The sequence below is a fragment of the Pelecanus crispus genome, chromosome 10, assembly GCF_030463565.1.
Source record: "Pelecanus crispus isolate bPelCri1 chromosome 10, bPelCri1.pri, whole genome shotgun sequence".
NCBI lineage: Eukaryota > Metazoa > Chordata > Aves > Pelecaniformes > Pelecanidae > Pelecanus > Pelecanus crispus.
In genome coordinates, this window is record NC_134652.1 from 31,502,017 (window position 1) to 31,521,583 (window position 19,567).

At 46.8% G+C, this 19,567-nt stretch overlaps 1 protein-coding gene across 3 annotated transcripts; it reads right to left on the reverse strand.

Annotated features, from left to right (window-relative positions):
* Positions 1–2,665: 2,665 nt before the first annotated feature.
* Positions 2,666–16,120, reverse strand: NCOA4 (nuclear receptor coactivator 4). 3 transcript variants are annotated; one of them, XM_075717997.1, is made up of 10 exons: positions 16,096–16,120; positions 9,687–9,840; positions 9,099–9,239; positions 8,890–8,978; positions 8,290–8,398; positions 7,598–7,669; positions 6,769–6,915; positions 5,529–6,539; positions 5,055–5,144; positions 2,666–4,497 (listed from the first exon to the last, which is right to left on the reverse strand). In XM_075717997.1, the coding sequence occupies exons 2-10, from the start codon at positions 9,825–9,827 to the stop codon at positions 4,492–4,494; spliced, it is 1,806 nt and encodes a 601-aa protein (XP_075574112.1). In that variant the 5' UTR covers positions 9,828–9,840; positions 16,096–16,120; the 3' UTR covers positions 2,666–4,491. The 3 variants fall into 3 exon arrangements, with proteins under 3 accessions (XP_075574112.1, XP_075574113.1, XP_075574111.1); XM_075717998.1 differs by lacking the exon at positions 16,096–16,120 and adding an exon at positions 12,441–12,473 and having other exon boundaries at positions 6,769–6,912; XM_075717996.1 differs by lacking the exon at positions 16,096–16,120 and adding an exon at positions 12,441–12,473.
* Between the last annotated feature and the right edge of the window lie 3,447 nt (positions 16,121–19,567).

Genomic DNA, 19,567 nt, shown 5'->3' on the forward strand with positions numbered 1-19,567 from the left:
AGTGTCAGGAACTTTGCAATGTGTCTTTTAGTTTTGCTAGAGACTTTTGGGGGACTGAAACATGACCCAGGAGCTCTCTGCCCCCAACTGAAGTGGGAAAGCTGTGAAGCTTAACAAATGCGGTGGAGATAATGTAGGAACAAGCTTTTCTAAGTTCAAAGCTGACACAGCCCTAAGGCTAGGCTGACTCTTGAAGCAACTTAGCACATTATCTGGTCTGCAGTAACCTCAAATTTCCTGGAATTGCTTGCCTCAGGGGCAGAGCTGAGTGCATTTTTCTGAAATAGCTGTGTTTCTAGGGCTATTAAAAGCTTTGGTTCATAACCTGTTTGTATATGGCGTGATCCATAGCTTGAGCTATGAAATACAACCAGCACGGAGGCAGTGGCGAGGGAGGTGGATTGTAAGTATGGAATGCAGAGAACACTTTATGATGCTCTATGTCAAGACTTACTGTGTTCACAATTTAATGGCAAACAATCGGTACAAAGTTGCTACTTAAACCTGTGACCAAAAGTATATCCGAGTTCAGCTGGAATAAAAGGAAGTAAAATCAAGTTGCCAACAGGATTAGGCAAGCCACTTACAGTGCTCTCATGCAGTATTGCATAAATGTGAGCTCGGGAGACCTTGGCCATCTTGAAGAGCAGTGTTTTATCCTCTTGCAGTGCCAGTCATGGCATCTAGTTTTGCCACTAGATCTGAGACAGCTTTCCATGCTGCAGGTGAGGGAGTCTGAGCTGACGGGTACGATGAAAGCTATTTGAATCTTGTCAAGCTGCTTTTGCGTAGTGTTTGGAATGGAGAAAGGTGATTTCACAATTCCTTGCCAGCAGGTGACCTCTTACAGTTGGGCAAGTTTTCGGAAAAAATAACTAGTCATGTGGTAGGAAATCTCCAGCTTCCTCAGTGCAGAAGCTGCTTCTGAAAATGGGAGGAAAATGTATGCTAGGGCAGAAAAATGATCTGGTGTTCTCCGCTTGTTTCCCCTGACCTAGTCTGGGACTGAAAAGGTGGGGGGAGGAACCCTTTTTTATGCTTTAACAGCAGGTTACCCCTGTGCATAATGTTCTAGATAGTCAGGAAATTGGTGTGTTTTAAGTGGAGCTTTGTGTACTCCATGAGCATTGGCCTGTCCTGTTGAATGCCAGGCACTGCAGGACCACCAAAGGGTACTTACAGCCTTTTTGGGTACTTCAATACGAGGCTTGCGTTCCCCTCGGGTGTCTCTAACCCCACGTCAGCCGCCCCCGCCCCTGAGCGCAGCCACCGCAGCAGGTTTCTGCCGCACGCACACCCTCACGCTCCTTCGTTTACAAGGCTCCGCGCGGTGCCCGCTCACGCCTCGGTGAAGGGTTTCCCCAGGCTCCACGTGTGCCCAACGGGGGAAGCTGAAAGGCCGTTTGCTTTCTCGGCTCGCCTCGTCCGTGCCGCAGCCTGCGCTGCTGCCGTGAGTAACCATTGCCTGTCGAGCCTGTCCCCCTCTCCGCCGCCGGCTGAAGTCTGGGGCGCCTGCCCTTGCCGCAGCTCGCGGGGCAGGGACTTAACAGGCCTTGACCAGGCACGCTCTCGGCTTGCGAAGAGTCCCCCACCTGAAATTAGCTATAAAGCTCTCACCAACACATACACTGTGTGACCACAAAGCATTTGGGTTATTTTGCACAGAAGCAAATGAGGAGGATTGATACGGAAACTCAGCTGAGGGAAAAGTGGGAGGGAACTGCTCCAGCTCCACAGGGAGGAAGCAGAGTCAAGGGTTCCAGAGAGGACCCCATTCCTCAGCACAATCCAATAATCTCAGACTGCTCCAAAACAGGTCTCCAGCTGTTACCCAGAGAAGCCAGAAAAGGCATTCTCTGCTCCGGCTACTCTATCTTCCTTGTCTTTGGAAGACCTGAAGTATTTTTCTCCCTGTCTTTGAAAGCTGTACTCAGGCTACATGTTCAGGAGTTCTGCACGTGGCTGCTCTAACAAAGAACCTCCTGTCCGTTTATAAAAACCGTGTGTGTGCACACCCGCACATGAAATTCCAGGTATCGTGGTTGAAAGGCTGCCAGGCCCAGCTGCGTGCCATCTCATGAGAATGTTCTCTTAATGCTACAGTGCAACCTGGATTAAGTCACTTCTACCAGTTTAAAGGATGGAAAATCCTCAAAGGAGGAACAAAACACGCAGGGAGGCTGATGTTCAGAAACCAGGAGAGCAGAAGGGCCAGGGAGGAACCAGCTTCCAATTACGCAGCCAGACCAGAGGTGTTCTGCAGCCACGGGAGAAGAGCCACGGCTGAAGGCCACTAAAATCCATAAATCCTCCTGAAGTATTCAAGAGTGATAAGAAGCAAACATCGTTGTGTCCAAATCTGTATTTCTTACAGCAGCTGAGCAAAGGCCGGGTGACTCAGACGTACCAGCTGTGTGTCCGGCGGCTTACGTTTCAGTGCAGTCATCAACAGGCGCTACCCCTTAGGTGCGTACCTGGGGCCAGGGTTTCCCGGCTTTGACAGCGGGGCTCCGTGCAGCTGCGGGCAGCGGTGAAATAAAGAACGAAAACATGAATCCAGCCCAGGGATGGAAGCACAGCTGCAGCGGCACCCAAACAGAAGCCAACCAGGCAACGTGCCACAGCATTTTTTGTTCACCATCTTGCAAAGGAGACATACCACACCTTTGGTTGCAATTATTTTTTAATGGAAAAGACTAATCGATGTTTTACATAAATATCAATTAGTGATAACAAGTCAGTTGAGTAAGTAAAGGAATACATACCCCAAGTTTTAAAGGCTCATAATGAACTGACAAAGTAGCACACGATGACAACTACAAGGAATTCTAAGAGGTGGGCTGCACGTCAATCACCTTCATTAAGTTCAACTGCTAATCAAATTAGGCTATTATTGGAGTGAGTCACAGTGCAGTCTTCCCATGCAGCAATAAGGACACGTTCAAAGGGGAAAGTGAACTTCAGAAACATCTTTCTGCTTCCAGCAGAAAGCCCCAACTATGAAAGTACGAAAGCCTCAAGTGGTCCACTGACATTAAGCCCTTTGGGGGTCTGGTTTCAGATGTGCGGTGTCCCCCTCTCAGACTAAAAACTTATTTTTAACCAAATGCACAGGTTCTATCAGACAGGAACATGTTCACACTGCAAAGCAATACCAAGGTCGGCTCTTGCTACTAATTTCTTTTCTACAGTGTTGTGAAGAACTGAAATCACTTTTATTCCCAGGCAGGCTGCAGGGATGGGGAGAAGGAGAGGCTGTTTTTATAGTCATTAAGACTATAAAAAGACTAAGTCGTTTTTAAGTGAGTAGAAGCTGCACCAGAAACTAGGTAACTTCACAGTTTTTCATTCAAGCCGACAGGCGTGATCCACATGTCCATTTAACATCTCCGCACTCCTTCCTACGGGCTCAAAATGTGAAATACCTGAAGAGGTATTGCTCATATTATGTCCACAGCTATAGGGATCAGAGTTACTCAACCCCACTTTCATATGTGTAACAACGTGGAAATCCACAGCTTAAATATCTTTAAAATGGATCAGTGGGAGCCATGCAGTTTGCCAAGTTAGTGTTTCCCAATTAAACAGCATGACATCAATCTGATGAGAAGGCATCAAATTCCCCAAATATTACCTTTAAATATTACGTGGCTAAGATGCCTTTCCAGTGGTTTAGTCAATAGAAGTTCATTATGAATTATCTAAAACTAGCAGAAACATGCACATTTCACCTTACAGCTTTTCTCAGTGAAATTCGAGTAGTTACTAAATACTGGGGACACGGTAGGACCTGATCTACCGATGCACGAAAATTAACACCCTACCCTGTTCTCTGAATGGCTCAAAAATTTGCAAGAAAAGTTTTCATTCAAAATGAAGTTACCAATTCTCCTGTCACGTGTCAGGTCCCATAAATTCATGTCTTTTTCAAAGTCTGGACTACACATACTCAGCTGGGAGATGCACCAATACAAGATGCAAATGAAACCTTTAAAGTTAGCCACTGCTCAGTAGAAGAAATTGCTTCCAAATAGAGCCTAAGTCACCTTGCAATCCCAGTAAGCTGGAACCCAACTCATGACAAAGTTGTAGCAGCTGAAAGGAACGGCAGCACTTCTGAAGTCACTGCCAAAGGTGGACGTTTCACAGCACCAGAGAGATTTTGCTTTATACTTGCACTGGCTTCACCATACTTCAAGTGACAACCGATTAAAGAAGATTCACGTAGTCCCATAACAGACAAGAATTTACTAACACCTCTATAGTATCAGATTGCTTATGCTCAGTGGGTTTACATTTCAGAATTAATCATAACAAAAAAGCATCTTCTGCACCATAACTCTGTTATATGAGTAATCTTTCTTTTTGTTATAATTTTAGAAGAAAAAGCAGACGGCCAAACACAAACACAAGAATTCAGCTGGCTGCAGTCACTCAGCGTGATGTGCGATTGATCAGCAGGAAGGGGACGATTTCAACACTTCTAGTTCTTCACATCTAAAGAGATTTAAAATTGGGTTATTCTCTTTGATAAGCAGAAAGCAACACTTTTGGAAAAAAAACATGTTTAAGACACCTCGGGGGGGAAAAAAGATTATACTGAAATACTTCTTAGAACCGAGTATCTTGCCCTTTAAGGTTTGAAGTACACCTGCTAAGGAGGACTTTCTTTCATGAATTTCATAAACAATTACAAAGAGTTATCTTGGTAGAGAGGAAAAACATGATATCAGCTGTAAATACACTACTGAGATACGAAAGAGCCTGCCTGGAAATTTAGACATAATTGCACATTCTAGTTATAATAGAAGTTACCAAGATTTTACCAAGTGTCAATCAGTTGAAGAGTGATTTACTCAAGAACATAACTAATTCCCTCCCTGGCTTGGGATCAAAAAAGGAGGAATAATGAAAAAATAGAACAGTCCAAGCTGTTCAAAAGGTATATTATGTATAGAGAACTCTGAAGACGTCAGTTAGCTGCCGTCATCTGTCTTCTGTAGCCCCGAGTTATGTTTAGGCTCAGCTGTTCTAATACATTCTGTGCATCCTACCTGTAAAGGAGTCCGATACAGCCATTTTTCTTTATCTCCACTGAGTTTCATACAGGCAAAAAGGTCGCAAACTGTAGGAAGGCCAAAGTCCTGAAAGAGAAGTCACCGTAATTACTAATCTCCAAACATAAATACATTCTGATGCATCCTCAAATTCTGTGAAGTGTTCAGAAAGAAAATAAAACTGACATGAAAAGTATTCATATTTAAGTATGAAAAGTATTCATATACTTTCTTCATTTAGTAAGACTAGCTATACTTCAAAATTAACTTGTTTTGTGTTAAACACTGGCCTCCTCTACTTAAGTAACTAACAGTCAGTGAGAGCATTAAAAGAGCTCAGAAACGTAAAAATTGTCAGTCAGTATTATCCAGAAGAGCTATGAATTTGGAAGAGGAGGCAGGCATTAAATTCAGTAAAACAATAAACCTGCTTAAGACACAGCAGGAACAAAAACTTATAAACATGCTCACTTGTGCTTTCTTGCGTAGGAGCCATTTATCTTCCGCTGGAGGCGGGTTAGCATTTTCTGGGTTGTTCGAAGTCAACACCCAACTGTTCACATTTAAGGGGAGGTGGAATGGAGCCAAGATGTCTAGGAAAGGACTCTTGAAACTATTAGCTGCTTTTTCTCTACTCGCCTTTTCTTCTGCACTTTCTGCTTTGTGCTCTGACTTGGCCAGCCAGCTTGTCAGAGGCCTTTCGAGCAATACTTTCAAGGGTTCTGCGATCTCTGCTGAATAATCAGCTTTCTCTGCGCTAACGGGTTCCCCTGTGAGCTGCTGTGCGGGGTTAAGCCAGGTATTTGCAGCAGACTTGGTCTTCTCGTGCTCAGGGTTTGGTACATCTTTTTGGCTGACCGGAACTCGATTTTTATCCTTCCCTTCCTTCTTCAGAAGCCATTTACACAGAGCCTCTTTTCCACAGTTTTCATCACACACACACTCTGAAAAGCTGGCACACAGCTCATTAGCTTTGCACACATCTTCCACCTTAAATGGGGCCTGGGGATGCTGAAGAAGCCAAGCACTTACACCAGATGTAGTGGGTGATTTCTTTCCATCAAGATGCTCATTCAGGCACTTCAGATTTCCCAGGTTCTCAATTTCCACACTTTTGACCTGGCTGCCACGACAGCTGGTACACGTTTCAGCTTTGATGAGCCAATCATTCAAATTAAATTCTTCCCTGAAAGGCTTAAATTCACACTTCCATTTCTCATCTGAAGCTCTACTTCCACTTTCTGTGTCAGGAGCAAGCAGCCACTCAGACAGGTCCATCTCTTCTTGCCCAAGGCATTCCAGTTCTTCCAGCTTTTCAATAGTGGAAAAGGATGAGTCGAAAGTAGAGGTGGAGTCCTTGCGGCCAGGGGAGTCCGTCTTCCCAGCAATATCACGCTGTTGATTCTGCAGGAGCCAGTTTTCCAAATCTTTCAGATTTCCCCAGGCTTGCTCAAAATAACAGACTTTGGAAGAATTTAAATCCTAGTAAAGACACATTGAAATGCATCTATTAACACTAAAAGACAATGTTGAGCAACTGTTTGCACAATTACAGCTTGGAGCATTCTGATAGCAAGTGCACAAGTATTAGCTGAAGATGAGGCAGAGCGAAGAGAATTACAGAAGGTTTAATTCCCACCATATTCCGCCTGCAACCAGATACTGTGCTTTCCTCTTTATTAAAAACTAGGTTAGCGCATAAAAGACTTACCTGGCTGGGCTCTGACACGCATTTTTGCGTAACCCATTCTTCGAGATTGGTGCTGGGAACATACGGAGCCTGGCAAACACCCACAGGTCTGCTTCCAAGTAACCAGTCAGCAAGCGAGGCGCTCACTGTCCCACACAATGTTTTCTGCTGAGAAAGAATGTTCTTGGTTATGAGAAGGTCTAATTGCTGACCTAATCTGTGGTGAACATCAAACAGGCATTCAACATACATCAGTACTTCTGAACCAAAAGAAAAAACAGTGCCTTCTATTAAGAAAAAAGTAATCTTCAATTGCCTGTATGACTTTAGGGCACTGCACTGGTAGATTGCTTTGTGATCCCAGATTCTTCAGAGAGCAAATGACAAGAAAGGGAAACAACAGCTTCTACAAAACACAGTTCTGATATGCGTAACCAGCCATAACCCTTCTTCTGAGCACAACTCCCGTTACTCATTTGCTACCCTCCTTCACTGACGCTGTTTCTGTGCAGAGCCCAACATAAGATTTCCCATGAATTAAAAGGATTCCCATGTATTAAAAGGATTCTGATAGTTCCAAGACAACAGACTTGACAACATCAAGGAACATTCAATTAAAAAATTCTGACTGACAGTCACATTCCAAATCCACTTTCATATTATGTCCTTGCACGTCTGTTCTGGAGCTAGAACATCCGATCACTAATGCTCACCACAGCAACTGTTACTGGCTGCTCAAACATCTTAACAAACAAACAGAAGTCATTACTCAAGCAAGCTAACATCGTGCTTGAGCTCTCCTTTTCCCTTTAATAAACTAAACATTCACAGATACAAGTCTTAATCTTACCTGCTCACAGTTCATTAGGGCACAATTCTGTCCTGGGAACCAGGGAGAAGTATTCTCTCTCTCTGAGGTTTGCTGTAAGGAAAGAAAAGTACAAGTCAATTTCAATCTCAGTTTTGTCCCGTTTCTAGGATGAATTCTACTATAAAGCAGAAGTAAAGTGCAGTTACAACTGGTCAGTTCTTTGTGCCTAACAACTTTCTCAACATTTAAAAACAGAACGGAGAAAGATTTACCATAAAAATGCTACCTTCAGTCCACCTCCTTTACAAGAATTATCCCCAATAATACAGGAGATACACTGCTTACAGAAGAATCCCAAAATATTTGTATCACAGAAAGCCATCTACAATATACAACTATTAATATCTAAAGAAAACCATAACATTAATTTTCAGTTGCTGGAATAGAGTAAGAATATAATCATCATTCCCTCAGTCTCGGCCAAAATATATTAAAATAATGTGTATGTAACTAGATCTAAGCTCAGTCAAAATCAGAACTACATGCAATAGTTAATAAACCACTGTGTATATATTACAACTAAAACTATATGACTTGTACACAAGATCTATTCAAGCTATAACTAAAAATAGAAACATCACTTGGAATATATCACACTACAGCCTCAAAAGAAGATTTCTGCCCCCCCCGCCCCGGCAAATATTCCAACCCAGAAAAGTCCTGGTGCTTACCATAGTTTTAATTGAACCAAATGAGGTAATAGCCTGGCGAAGGTATGATGTGTCAGCCTCAAAATTCAGGACGGAAGACTCCTCTGGTTTAAGAGTAAGACTTCCCAGTCTGAAACAGTACAATGATAGTTACAGCAAGAAAAAAAAAAAAAAATTACAATCATCTTATGTTTTGGGAATCAAGCCATTATTTCATAAAAAGGCTTCCAAACTGACTTGGCACTAATTAGGTAACAGAAAGACTTTTAATACTTGCATAAAAATAAAGAGATGCCTATCCACAAACCAAGAACAGAATAAATAGTCAGTGAAACATGTTTCTCCTTCTTTCTTCAATTGCCATCAACAACTAATACTTGAAATAATCTGCACAAATGAGTACCTCCACTGCTCGTTATTGTCTTGGTTTTTTCAGTCTAAGATAAAAAACAGGAATCGTATCTCAGACTGCTTTAAAGAGCTTATTTTTAAGAACCATTAAAAATGTGGAAACAGGGAGCTAGACCTATTACTAGTTCTATTAGAATAAAAAAATCAGATTAAATTCATAAGTCAAAATAAATACCAATTGCGTTAATTCACATCATAAAATATATTTACCTCTCCAGGCAAACTGAAATCTGGTTTGCTAGTTCGTTACTATAGGAGCGTTCCAGCTGATGAATAAGGCAACTGAATTGTCCCAAATACTGTGTGGAAGACAAAACACACGTTATTATTTTGGCTTCTAAGATTAAAATTGAGAAAATACTTGCAAGGACAAAGTTTACTCAAAAATGCCAGTGCAACAATTTTCAACCAAATCTTACCCAATAGAGCTGCTGCGCCTGCTGCTGCAAGGCCTCCTCTTTCAGCTGCTGAATGAGATCTACCTGCTCAAACAGCCAAACTTCACGACTGCGCAGGCATTCCAGGTGGCGGCTTATGTGGCTGTGAATCTTGGCTTTTACCTGTAAGATAACATGTACCATTTCTAGAACGTCTGTCAAAGAGTATAACAAACATACGCTGCACCGATTACTAAATAGTATTTGTCACAGACAAGTGGTATTTTTGGAGCAATTTATTTTGCAAAAACTAACCACAGTCACCTACAGCACCACAAGTTAGTAAAAGTTCCAAGGCTACCTTTAAAGAAGCATCAAAGAACAATGTTATTTGTCGTATCTCTCTATTTTGATGTTTCAACCAATAACTTTAGTAAATTCTGCGTGCCTAAGCTACTAATACAGGAATATCTTTATCAAGAGCGTGACCAAATTACACAGCAAGATGCTTGCAAATCTCTAGGAAAATTTCAGACCATCCTCATAATAGAAAGTACTCTGGAATAATAAATACTGTCATTGAAGTCACATTAGTTATTAAAACATTTTTTAAAAAGAAATTTAAATTACCTCCCGCCAGTTCTCTTTAATCTGTTGTTCAGCTTTGACAATTCCAGATATAGCTGTTTCCAAGTCCTTCTTTGCTTGAAGACACTTTGCCAGAGGCTCACTGCTGCAGGAATTTCTACTTCTATCTTGTGGTGGACTCATTCTTGAAGTGTTCCTAAAACATAATGGAAAAAAAAATTCTTAATAGTTTCTATTCCTCCCTAACAGAAGAGGAAGGGCATCATATGAAGAACCATCTGCTCTACTTCACTATGAAGGTGACCAAAAAAAAATCCCTCAAGACCCTACAGTAATGCAAGTTTTCTAAACATAGATAAAGCTTTCTCCAGGAGCAACACTGGTCTCACAAATGCCTCGGTCCACGGAATTTGCACAATCGCAGGAAGACCAGCAGATATTTGACAACAGCTTCAACCGCAGGAGCTTTGGCAATCCTCCCCTGCCATTCACCTTCCTCTGGCTTTTATGTCTAGCCAGCAGTCTCCAGCAGCCGAGGGCTGATTCAGGCAAGGTTCAGCAGCTCTGCCGGAGCTGGGGCAGACTGGCCTGGCAAGGGGCAGGAACTGTTTCAGTCACCCTTTTTTCGGCTGCAGGCAAATGAACTGGCTCCCATAAATGAGAAAATTCTAATACAGTTTGATCAACTGAAAAACCATGTGTTGATACACAGATCACTCTTTCCTAAGCTGCAAAGGCCGAAACTTGTAACAGCTGCCCATTATTTTTGTCCTAGTCACAGCCGTGGTAACTTACTCAGCTTCAGCATATCCTCAAGTAAAAGGGGCTCAGATACAAAATTTCTATAGAAGTTTCACTGGTAAGGGTTCTGCAACTAAGGGAAAAAAGCTAAATATGTTTTTTTAGTAAAAATAGAAAGCATCAATGCAAGTATTTTTTCTAAACAGTGGATATTTTGTTACCAAAGAGTTTCAATTCTGCTGTTAGTTTCATGGGATTCCTGAAGTACTAACTGAAGATTCGTAGTAAACATTCTACTTAAAACAAGTCTTCAGCAATGACAGCTATGGAAATTCCCAGCAGAATTAATTAAAGTGTACACATCTGCCAATCAAAATATTTCATAGATTTTACCACTCCTCTGTAGGGAACCGAAAAGAGTATTTTAAATATGACAAGATGATCATGGAGCTTGTGTTACCGAGCAGCTATTTAGTCTGTAATTTCCAAGCCCCGTGACCATCTAAACTGCAACCCAAAAACCCTTCCACAGCCAAGAGCCACCAGATAGACATAAGCTGTGTATTTCAGAGAGGAGAGGGCTAGGAGTGGTTCGCAAGTGGAAGCTGACAGAAAAAGCAAGGTTCGCTGTGAGGCAGCGGCAGAGGCTGCATCCCCCTTGGTTCCCTCCCCACCACGGGCTCCCTGTGGTGCCCCCAGCCACGAGACACAGAGCAGGCACAGAAACCACACCAGGCCCCTGCACGCAACTCAGTCCCATTCTCGCTGTGACATCTCATCTTCTAGGAAGTGCAGAGCACAACTACAAGAGAAGTGAACTTGAATTTTTTTAAGCTTAGGTTAATTCTACACCAAATTAGACAGGGTGCTGAAGTCTAAAATACATCATTCTCTATTCTGTGCTATGAATGCCAGTTTTGTCCTTGTATTTGCATCCTCTAATTCATTCACAGGTTCAATTCTGTACGGTTTCATGATCTTCACCTTGCTAGCAATGTGCAATAAAAGGTAAGCTTTCTCTTCACAACACCCCTTAGGTTTTATCTTGCTTGTCAACCCTCTCGTGTACAACCTACAGGAAAACGTTAAGTGGGAGCCCCAGCTCTCAAATATAATCTCAAAGTATTAACGCAAAGGCAGAGCTATACCCAACCAAGAAAACAAGGATGTTAGATTATTATATTAAAAGCTACCATATAGTCAAAAGTAAACAAAAAATTTCATAGCTCTTTATTATTTCATTCATCATACTCTTATATAACAACCGAACCAAAGTCTGAAAGGCTAAATGCAGTTGCTGCGTTTGCTCGCACAGTAGATAATGCACTTAAAAGAGTTTTGTGACAATTATGTTAGGCTGTGTATCTACACATGCCAAGTCCGAAGTATGCTGCACTGCCATTTACGTGTTTTCTGAATTTATGCCACTAGGGAATTGGGCTCAATGCCTGAAGAAATGCTACTTTTTCAGGCTTTGCACTAGCAACTTCATACCAGCACAGGCAAATTTCAGAAGCTTACACACGCTCCTCTAATGATCTCTGAAAATACTTCCATTTGTTGCTTTTCCGGTTTTTCATTCGACTGCATGAGTCTCTCTCCAAAATGTATGCAGAGAGAATGAATGCTGCTTTCCTCCAGCCAGCTCTCGTAAAATGGCTGTTCTTATGCTTTGTCAAAAATTAGCCAATAAAACTAACATTACAGTTGAGGATGAGAGTCAATCCATCCCTTCCTTTCAATTTCTGCAAGCTGCTAACAAAAACAAGTGGGGGCAACCACCTATCGCCTTGCTTCCCAATTATCACCAACTAGCACTAGGAGTTTAAGGCGTTTTCAGGTCCTGTGCTCGGAAATACCCGAGAGCATACACTTAGGCTCAACAGTAACAAAGCACAGTTACTTCTGCAACGGGATACACGGTTGCAATACGGGATCGCTATTTTGAGCAACTTCCCCATCACCGCACTGTTTCCAACCTCACGGAGGTGTCCCGCTGTGGGGGCACTGCGTCACGGGATGTACCCCCCCCCCATCAGATGAGCCCGCACTTACTTTCCGGCCGAAGGAAGCAATTCAGCAGTGCCCCTGCTTACAAGGCTGTTTCCATTTTCAACCTTCCATCCCGCGGAAGCACGCACTCCAAAACGCTTTGAAACAGTCACATGCAACTGCAAACTGCTTTTTGTCCTGCCGCAAACCCCGCTCCAAACACCTGCTCGCCGGGACAGACCGAGGGACAGAGGCAGACCGAGGGACAGAACCGGCGGGCCGCCCGCCCCGGCTCCCCCCAGCCCTGCCCGCGGCAGCCCCGCCGCCGCCCGCCTTATCGGGGCGGCCACCCGCGCCCCGCCCGCGGCCACAGCGCCCGGCGGCGGCCGGGGGAGGCGCCGGCACCGCCCCGGGGCCGCGGAGGCAGGCAGGGAGGGAGCCAGGCAGGGAAGCAGCCAGGCAGGCAGGGAAGCAGCCAGGCAGGCAGGGAAGCAGCCAGGCAGGCAGGGAAGCAGCCAGGCAGGCAGGCAGGCAGGCAGGGAGGGAGGGAGGGAGGGAGCCAGGCAGGCAGGGAGGCAGGCAGGGAGGGAGGGAGGGAGGCAGGGAGGGAGGGAGGGAGGCAGGCAGGCAGGGAGGCAGGCAGGGAGGGAGGGAGGGAGCCAGGCAGGCAGGGAGGCAGGCAGGCAGGGCCCCGCGCCGCACCGAGCCCGCCCGCCTGCCCCACAAGCCTTTCGGCGGGGCGGGCCCGGGCCACGTCCATTTTAGGGTACAGCCGTGCTCTCCTCCCCGCCCCCGCCTCTCATCTGAAATACCAAACGCCCCCGAGCCACCTCACTGGCAGTTTAAACCGCGAAACCAGAGAGTTTTGCAACAAAACCGCTGTTTCTTGCAACTTCACCAGCGTGGCAACGCGCCTGGCCCGTGTAACAGAGGCAGCAAAGCGCTCCCGAGCGCCCGGGCACTCGGCGCCGCCGCCTCCTGCAGCAACAGGGGCTACAGCGGCCGCAGCAGCCCGGTTAAACCTCCCGCCCCGGGCCGCACCCCAGCACCGAGAGGCTCCCCACTCCGCGCCGCAGCGTGGAGTTCCAGAAACGCCTCTGATACAAAGCCCCCAGGCGCGGCCAGCTCCTGCGGGGACTGAAGGCACGCTTGCGCGCAGCTTCCATCACCTCCGCTCCTGCTCCCGCAATTTCACACCCAGATGCAGAAAGCCCATGTACGTGTCTGCACGTAATCAGTAAAAATGTTACAGCTGAGAAACCAGCAGCACTGCCCAAACGAGGCAGGAAGATAATATTTTTGGTCCTAACTGCAAAATAACTACCAGTCGCTACAGACAGGTCTTTTTGGCTGTTTCTATTGGCACCCAAAAGCCTCACCGGAGGGTTGTCACTACAAAGATCCTGCAGCCAAAACTTCTGGTCACAGTATTACTTCTGATGCTCTGTGCAGTCTCCAGTCTTCCAACAGGCCGCCTACCTCCACCCCGAGGTGTTACTTCCCAGATTTGTCCTCTTTTGCTTTTATCTGAAGATCGGAAACTGCTGGACAAAAATATTTTTTTCAGATTTTAATTAATTACCACGTGGTGGGGGAGCAGAGGAGGGGACAGCCCCTCCTTGCCTACGCACTCTGCGAACCTGCCAGCAGAAAACTGGTTTTACCAGCTTTTCACTTTCAGCACAACCATCCCCGCTTGGGAAGATTAGTGTTTCCCATTTCAAACGGGTGTTGAGTAACATCAAAAAGATGGCCGTGCCAAGCCTTTGCTGGGGAAAAGCTTGGGAAGGGAACAAAATCTCACGTCGAACAGACTCTATTTATAAACGTGGAAGGATTTCTTTCAGTTGGCAGGGCAAGGCTGTTCCAAAGGTCTCTCTGACCTGACTTCGTGTGGTTTTAAACCAGCTGGCTTGTTTGAACTGAAATCCCTCTTCATTTCCATTTCATCCCACCAAAAAACAGTAGTTCCTCTTAAGTAACTATCCCAAATTAGGGACGTGGGAGTTGTGGTCAGGGAATGAAGTACTGTAAGTACATGAGTCGAATCTCAGAAATTTCCGTTGACATCCAAACATAACAAGCATTTCATACAGTACAGCATCAACATCACGAGACAGTATCCGTGTGCAGCCCCTGCTGGGGGCCATTATTGTACTGCAAAACAAGCGAGTACCACTGTATTTTCTAGGTCACAAGCCACATGCAGAAAAAATGACCTCCAACAGTTCCGAGTAAGAGAGAATGTGAAATTAACACCTGAAGGAATAGTAATTTTAAAAGTTTCAGGTAGTACATTTTCTAAAATTCAAGTAGGTTTTACCTACCTGCATCGTATTGGATCTGTGCCACAAACCTGAACACACGCAACTGCCTTTTCAGTCTATTTTAGCCCTGGAAGAGCCTGGCCAGTGCCCAAAGTACACGTACTGAGACGTCCTCACAAGAGCTGGATCCCAAGAGCTGCAAGTCACCAGTGCAGCTGAGACAAGAAGCCTGGTCATCATTTTATTCCATCGATCGTTAATATATTTAAGTACAGCACAGCAGGCACATAAGTCAAACCACAAAATATCTCAATATGAAGGCCCAAAATCACTATGCCATAATCACACACAATACCAAAGTAGATATCCCAGAGTGGAAAAGACACACCGTTATCTTAACACAGCTTTTACATTACAACGCAACCATCTTGCAGCCTTTTGCATTTAAAATCCTTTGGAAAATAACTGACAAATCCCTAGCTCTGCTTGAAGCATATGGCCCCAAAGATAGCATTGCCACACTCTTTGTATACGCATCAACACAACGTTATGCCCTTGCAGAGTTGCGAGTGGTATTTTTTAAATGACTGTCGGCTTTCTTCCCCTCCCGTGACTGCATACCTTACCTAAAACCCCAGCGGAAAACAATTTTGTTCTGTCAGCTTTTCCCTTTCATCCCAACCAGAAATACCGAGTCTAATGCTGGAAGAATGATTTAACAAAATCCTCGAAAGCTCTGGCTCAAACCACTTACCCCTTACCTAACAAGAGATGTTTTCCAAACTTTCAGTAAACACGGTGCACGACAGCTCCCGATCGTTTGTAAGCCAGATTATTACCGCTTATACAAGCTTTGGAAAGCGCAGCTGCTGACAAAAGGTTGTGACTTTTCAATTAAGGAGCGCGGTGACATTAGCAGGGCTAGCAGCTTAACCTCCCACGGGCATAAAAGGACGGCGAGATCAGTAACAAAAAAAAAAAAAAAAACAAAAAACCCCCAAACCAAGCCCTGTGGCCCTCGCATTCGATCAACATCAGCCCTCCGCCACAGAACTGTAATTCCCCGACTGAGCTGCCCGGTCAGGCCCGAGCGGCTTGCAGCCGGTGCTCCCGGGCCGCACACCGAGGGCCCTGGCCCGCCGGGCCCCTCACCTGCCCGGGCCCGCGGCGGCGGCAGGAGCCGGGCAGCAGCCGGCGCCCCGGGCCCAGCAGCGCCGCGCCGGCTTTCCGCGCCCGCCCGCGCTGCCTGCGGGGCAAGCTGGCCTCCCGCCGCCGCCACAGGCGGGGCTGCAGCCACCACCGCAACAGCCAGGCCGCCGGCCCTGCCGAGGGAAAGCCTGCCCCCACCGCAAGGTACCGCGTGTCGCGCGGCCCCCTCCGCCCCGCGGGGCACCCGGGCCCTCACACCCGCCCCCCGCCGCGTCCGCAGCGCCCGGCGAGGCCGCGCTTACCGGAGGCCGCCCCAGCGAGGCCGCGCTTACCGGTGCCCGCCCCGGCGCTCCCCCCTCGGCCCAGCGCCGCCGCCGCTGCCCGGCCACCAACGGCCGCTCTCGCGAGAGCGCCGCCCCCGCGCCGCCCCGCCCGCCCCCTGGCGGCGCGGCGGAGTGCCCGCGGGTGCGGGCGGCGGTTGGCGCCGCCATGGCGGCGGAGGCCGGGAGCCGGGCGGGCTGCGCGCACCGTGGGGGCGGTGGAGCCCGGCAGCACGAAAGCGGAGCGGGGGAGAGGGGGTTGTGCTGTTCCACAAGGCAACCAGAAGCGGCGGATCGCCACAAAGGCGGCGCGGCCGGCGGCGGGAGGGCTGCCCGCCTCCTCCCTCAGGGCCCCGGGACGCCTCCAGGCAGCACGGGCTGAGGCCCACCGCGACTTCAGAGCCTTAGGCCTGCTTCAGAGCCTTAGGCCTGCTTCAGAGCCTTAGGCCTGCTTCAAAACCTTAGGCCTGCTTCAGAGCCTTAGGCAAGGCCGGGTCGCCCTCCCCACCTGCCCCAGAGCAAAGCAGAGGAGAATGATGCAGTACAGAACACGCCAGGGGATGCGGCAGGCCACCGGTTTTGGTCTTTTTCGTGCCCGCTGGAAAATTCCCAGTATGCATTTTTTGGCTTGGCTTTGCACAGTACCTTTTTTTTTTTTTCTGTGTCTTTCACCAGGTGCAAAGCAGAGCAGAACATTTCCTAATACCTGCCATCACACTTTTCCGCTGGGAAAAGGATCCAGTTACTATTCTGGAGGGGTAGTGAGAGCGGGTTGCACTGCTGCTGCCCACGCTTTTAGCTATTCAAGGCAAGGAGACCTCAGCCATTCCAGGACCACACAGCCAGCACCTCGAAGAATGCATGTCTGCGAGGCGCTGCCTTTCATAGGTGTTTGCGCAGTACTTAAAACGTGCATTAACAGGGAGAAGGGACTTCAAATGGAGACCTAAGTAGCTGTGCAGCTCTGCATAGATGTGGTAGCTGAGTCACCGTTTCCTACACACAGGGGCTCCCCTGGGCATAGACCAAGCAGCTGTTCTTTTGAACAGGATCTTGCTCGTGGACAGGGCTCATGGCTGCAGCCAGAGTACAAATAATTCAGCGCTGACCTAAGAGAAAGTAGAAGTGAGCCACCTAATCCCAGATGCGCTGTCACCCTAGGACCCTGCATTTCGGGTATTTGGCTTCTTCATCTAAACACGTAGGAGACACAGGCTATGCTATATCATCTTTCTCTGTGGATTTGGATTTAAAAGACAATAATGCCAACCCCCCTCTGAAACCAGCAGCACTGATATACCTGTTGTGTCCCCCCCATCCAGTTACCCAGCAGGACTGTCCCAGGTAAAGAGAGCAGCCTCTCTGGGGCAGGCAGGCATAGCAGACAAAGCAGTTTGCTGTTATGGCTTCCATCGGCTTGACCAAGGCGGTATCATAATCCAGATGGTTTGAGCGGTTTTCGTGGAACCACTCATGCTGGCAGATTTGCTTCACGTGGTACATTCTCTGTGCGGATTCTTGTGGCTAAGGTTATGCTTTCCTAGGAGGATTCGCCAGTCAGATACATCTTCCACCTCACCCCTAAAAGAATTTCAGAGTAAGGAAACCCATGCATATTTTTAATGGGCTCTTTCCTCCCACCACTGATGGCAGTACGTACTGCTCCTCCCTCTGCCATCCCCTTAGCCACACAAGACATGCCTTTTTACCCAAACCTACAAAGCAGATCAAAGAATGAAATTTAAAATGGCATTAGCCTAAGCAGAGGACAAATTTGTAGTCTGCTAAAATAGGGGCAAAAGGTTGGGTAGAGTTGCAGTTTTATGGAAGAATAAACAAGATGATCTCATGTTCAAAGAGCAGCAGAGATGGAAGCTTATGTATTGGGTTGTTCCTCAGTGCTGGATAAAGCTGTGTATCCGTATTGACAGTAAGCCTCCAACCGAAGTACGAAGAGAAGCACTTTGGATGTGTAAAAGGGACCTACATACACATCAAAGATAGTTAATGAGGATTAACACATGCGACTTTTCCCTTGGGAAGTGTATGACTGCATAATGTGCTCCTGTACCCAAAATTCAGTCCTACTTCTTGCCAAATGGGAATCGCACGTGTAGTCTTGCACCGCAAAGCCCATCCTTCCTGACAAACCACCGCTTGGCTTTGCCTTCATTTGGCAAAAGTGCTTAATGACCCTCTTTGTATGGTCAAAGGCTTCTTCCTTGCTCGGCTGCACTGTGAGAATAAAGGGCAGGGTGGGATTCATCCCTCCACACCCCCTTGAAACAGGAGCCTCAATATAGAAGTGGAGCCTTTTCCTGCAGTTCTAGGCATTGGCCTGCCAAACTATACCACTCTGCACTACCCTAAACACAAAGAACTTGAGGAATGTTCTCTGCTGCAATGATTTTATAGCAAATTTTATGAGGTTCACGCACATGTTCTTAAAGAATGTTTCTGGTTCCCGTTTAGACCATTCCTCTTTCAATAACTGCAATAATTTAGTTGAAGAGAATCAGTTGTGTTTTCTATCTTTAATGCCCCATAATGTAATTTCCCTGTTCTTTAACTCTACCACACAGTTAAGCAGCACATCGCTGCCTTTTAAAAGGGGGATAAAGAAGCGCAGCACACTGACAGCGGTGCAGCACGCACAGCACAGCTGGAGGTGAAGCCAGATGCCAAGGCAGACTAACAAGCTGACAGCGGCTCCTCTCAGAGACAGCAAGGGTCCCAAAGCAGAGTATGAAATTGTAGAAGAGTTGTCACTGTAGGCATCAGGGAAATTCATGCAGCTCCCGGGGGAATCGCCAGTTGCCTCAAGCTCTGCGGCTGGAAGCAGGCTGTTTTCTCTTTGTCCCTGCCAGCCCGGGTGCGCGGGCCTCCCTCATGCACGTTCTCTCTGACGTCTGTCCCTGGTCCCCTTCCAGGCAGTCCGTGACCTGGCACTCGGTCCCACAGCTTCACGCCAGATCCGTCCCCAGCCTTCCCCCAGAGCTCGTCCTGCCCGTGGCCGGAGGCCGGCCTCGCAGCCACCAACCCGCCCAAGGAGCCGAGCGGGGCAGCAGCCAGGCGTGCTTAAGTCCAAGGCTTTACTTCCCTGCAGGGGATTTTCAAAGCTCTCTGCTCTGTATTTACTTGCCTTGAATCTTTGCTTTTTGTGTCAAGCGACCTCAGTACCAGAGACAAACTAAGTATTTTTGAACTCCCACACAAACGTTTTCATATATAAACAGATGTTTTAATGACCTTTTCCTGCACCCCACACTCGGCCTTTTTCCTTCCTCTAGTTTAAGGATTTCTCATTTCTGCAACCTTTTCTTAATTACTGTCTATTCGTCTACCCCACCTATAGTCTATCCCACTTCACATGAAACAGAAGTATAGAATACACCTAACTCCACATGCATCTTTCATTTAAAGAGGTTCCCAGAAAGGTTTTCTGTAGCTGCTC

Bases quoted from the DNA above. Each gene is read 5' to 3' on its own strand.
- NCOA4 (XM_075717997.1), bottom strand. From the start codon at position 9,827: ATGAGTCCACCACAAGATAGAAGTAGAAATTCCTGCAGCAGTGAGCCT. The intron at 7,670-8,289 runs GTAAGCACCAGG...CTTTCCTTACAG, and splicing joins TTGGTTCAATTAAAACTATG to CAAACCTCAGAGAGAGAGAA. The intron at 6,916-7,597 runs GTAAGATTAAGA...ATTCTTTCTCAG, and splicing joins CCCTAATGAACTGTGAGCAG to CAGAAAACATTGTGTGGGAC.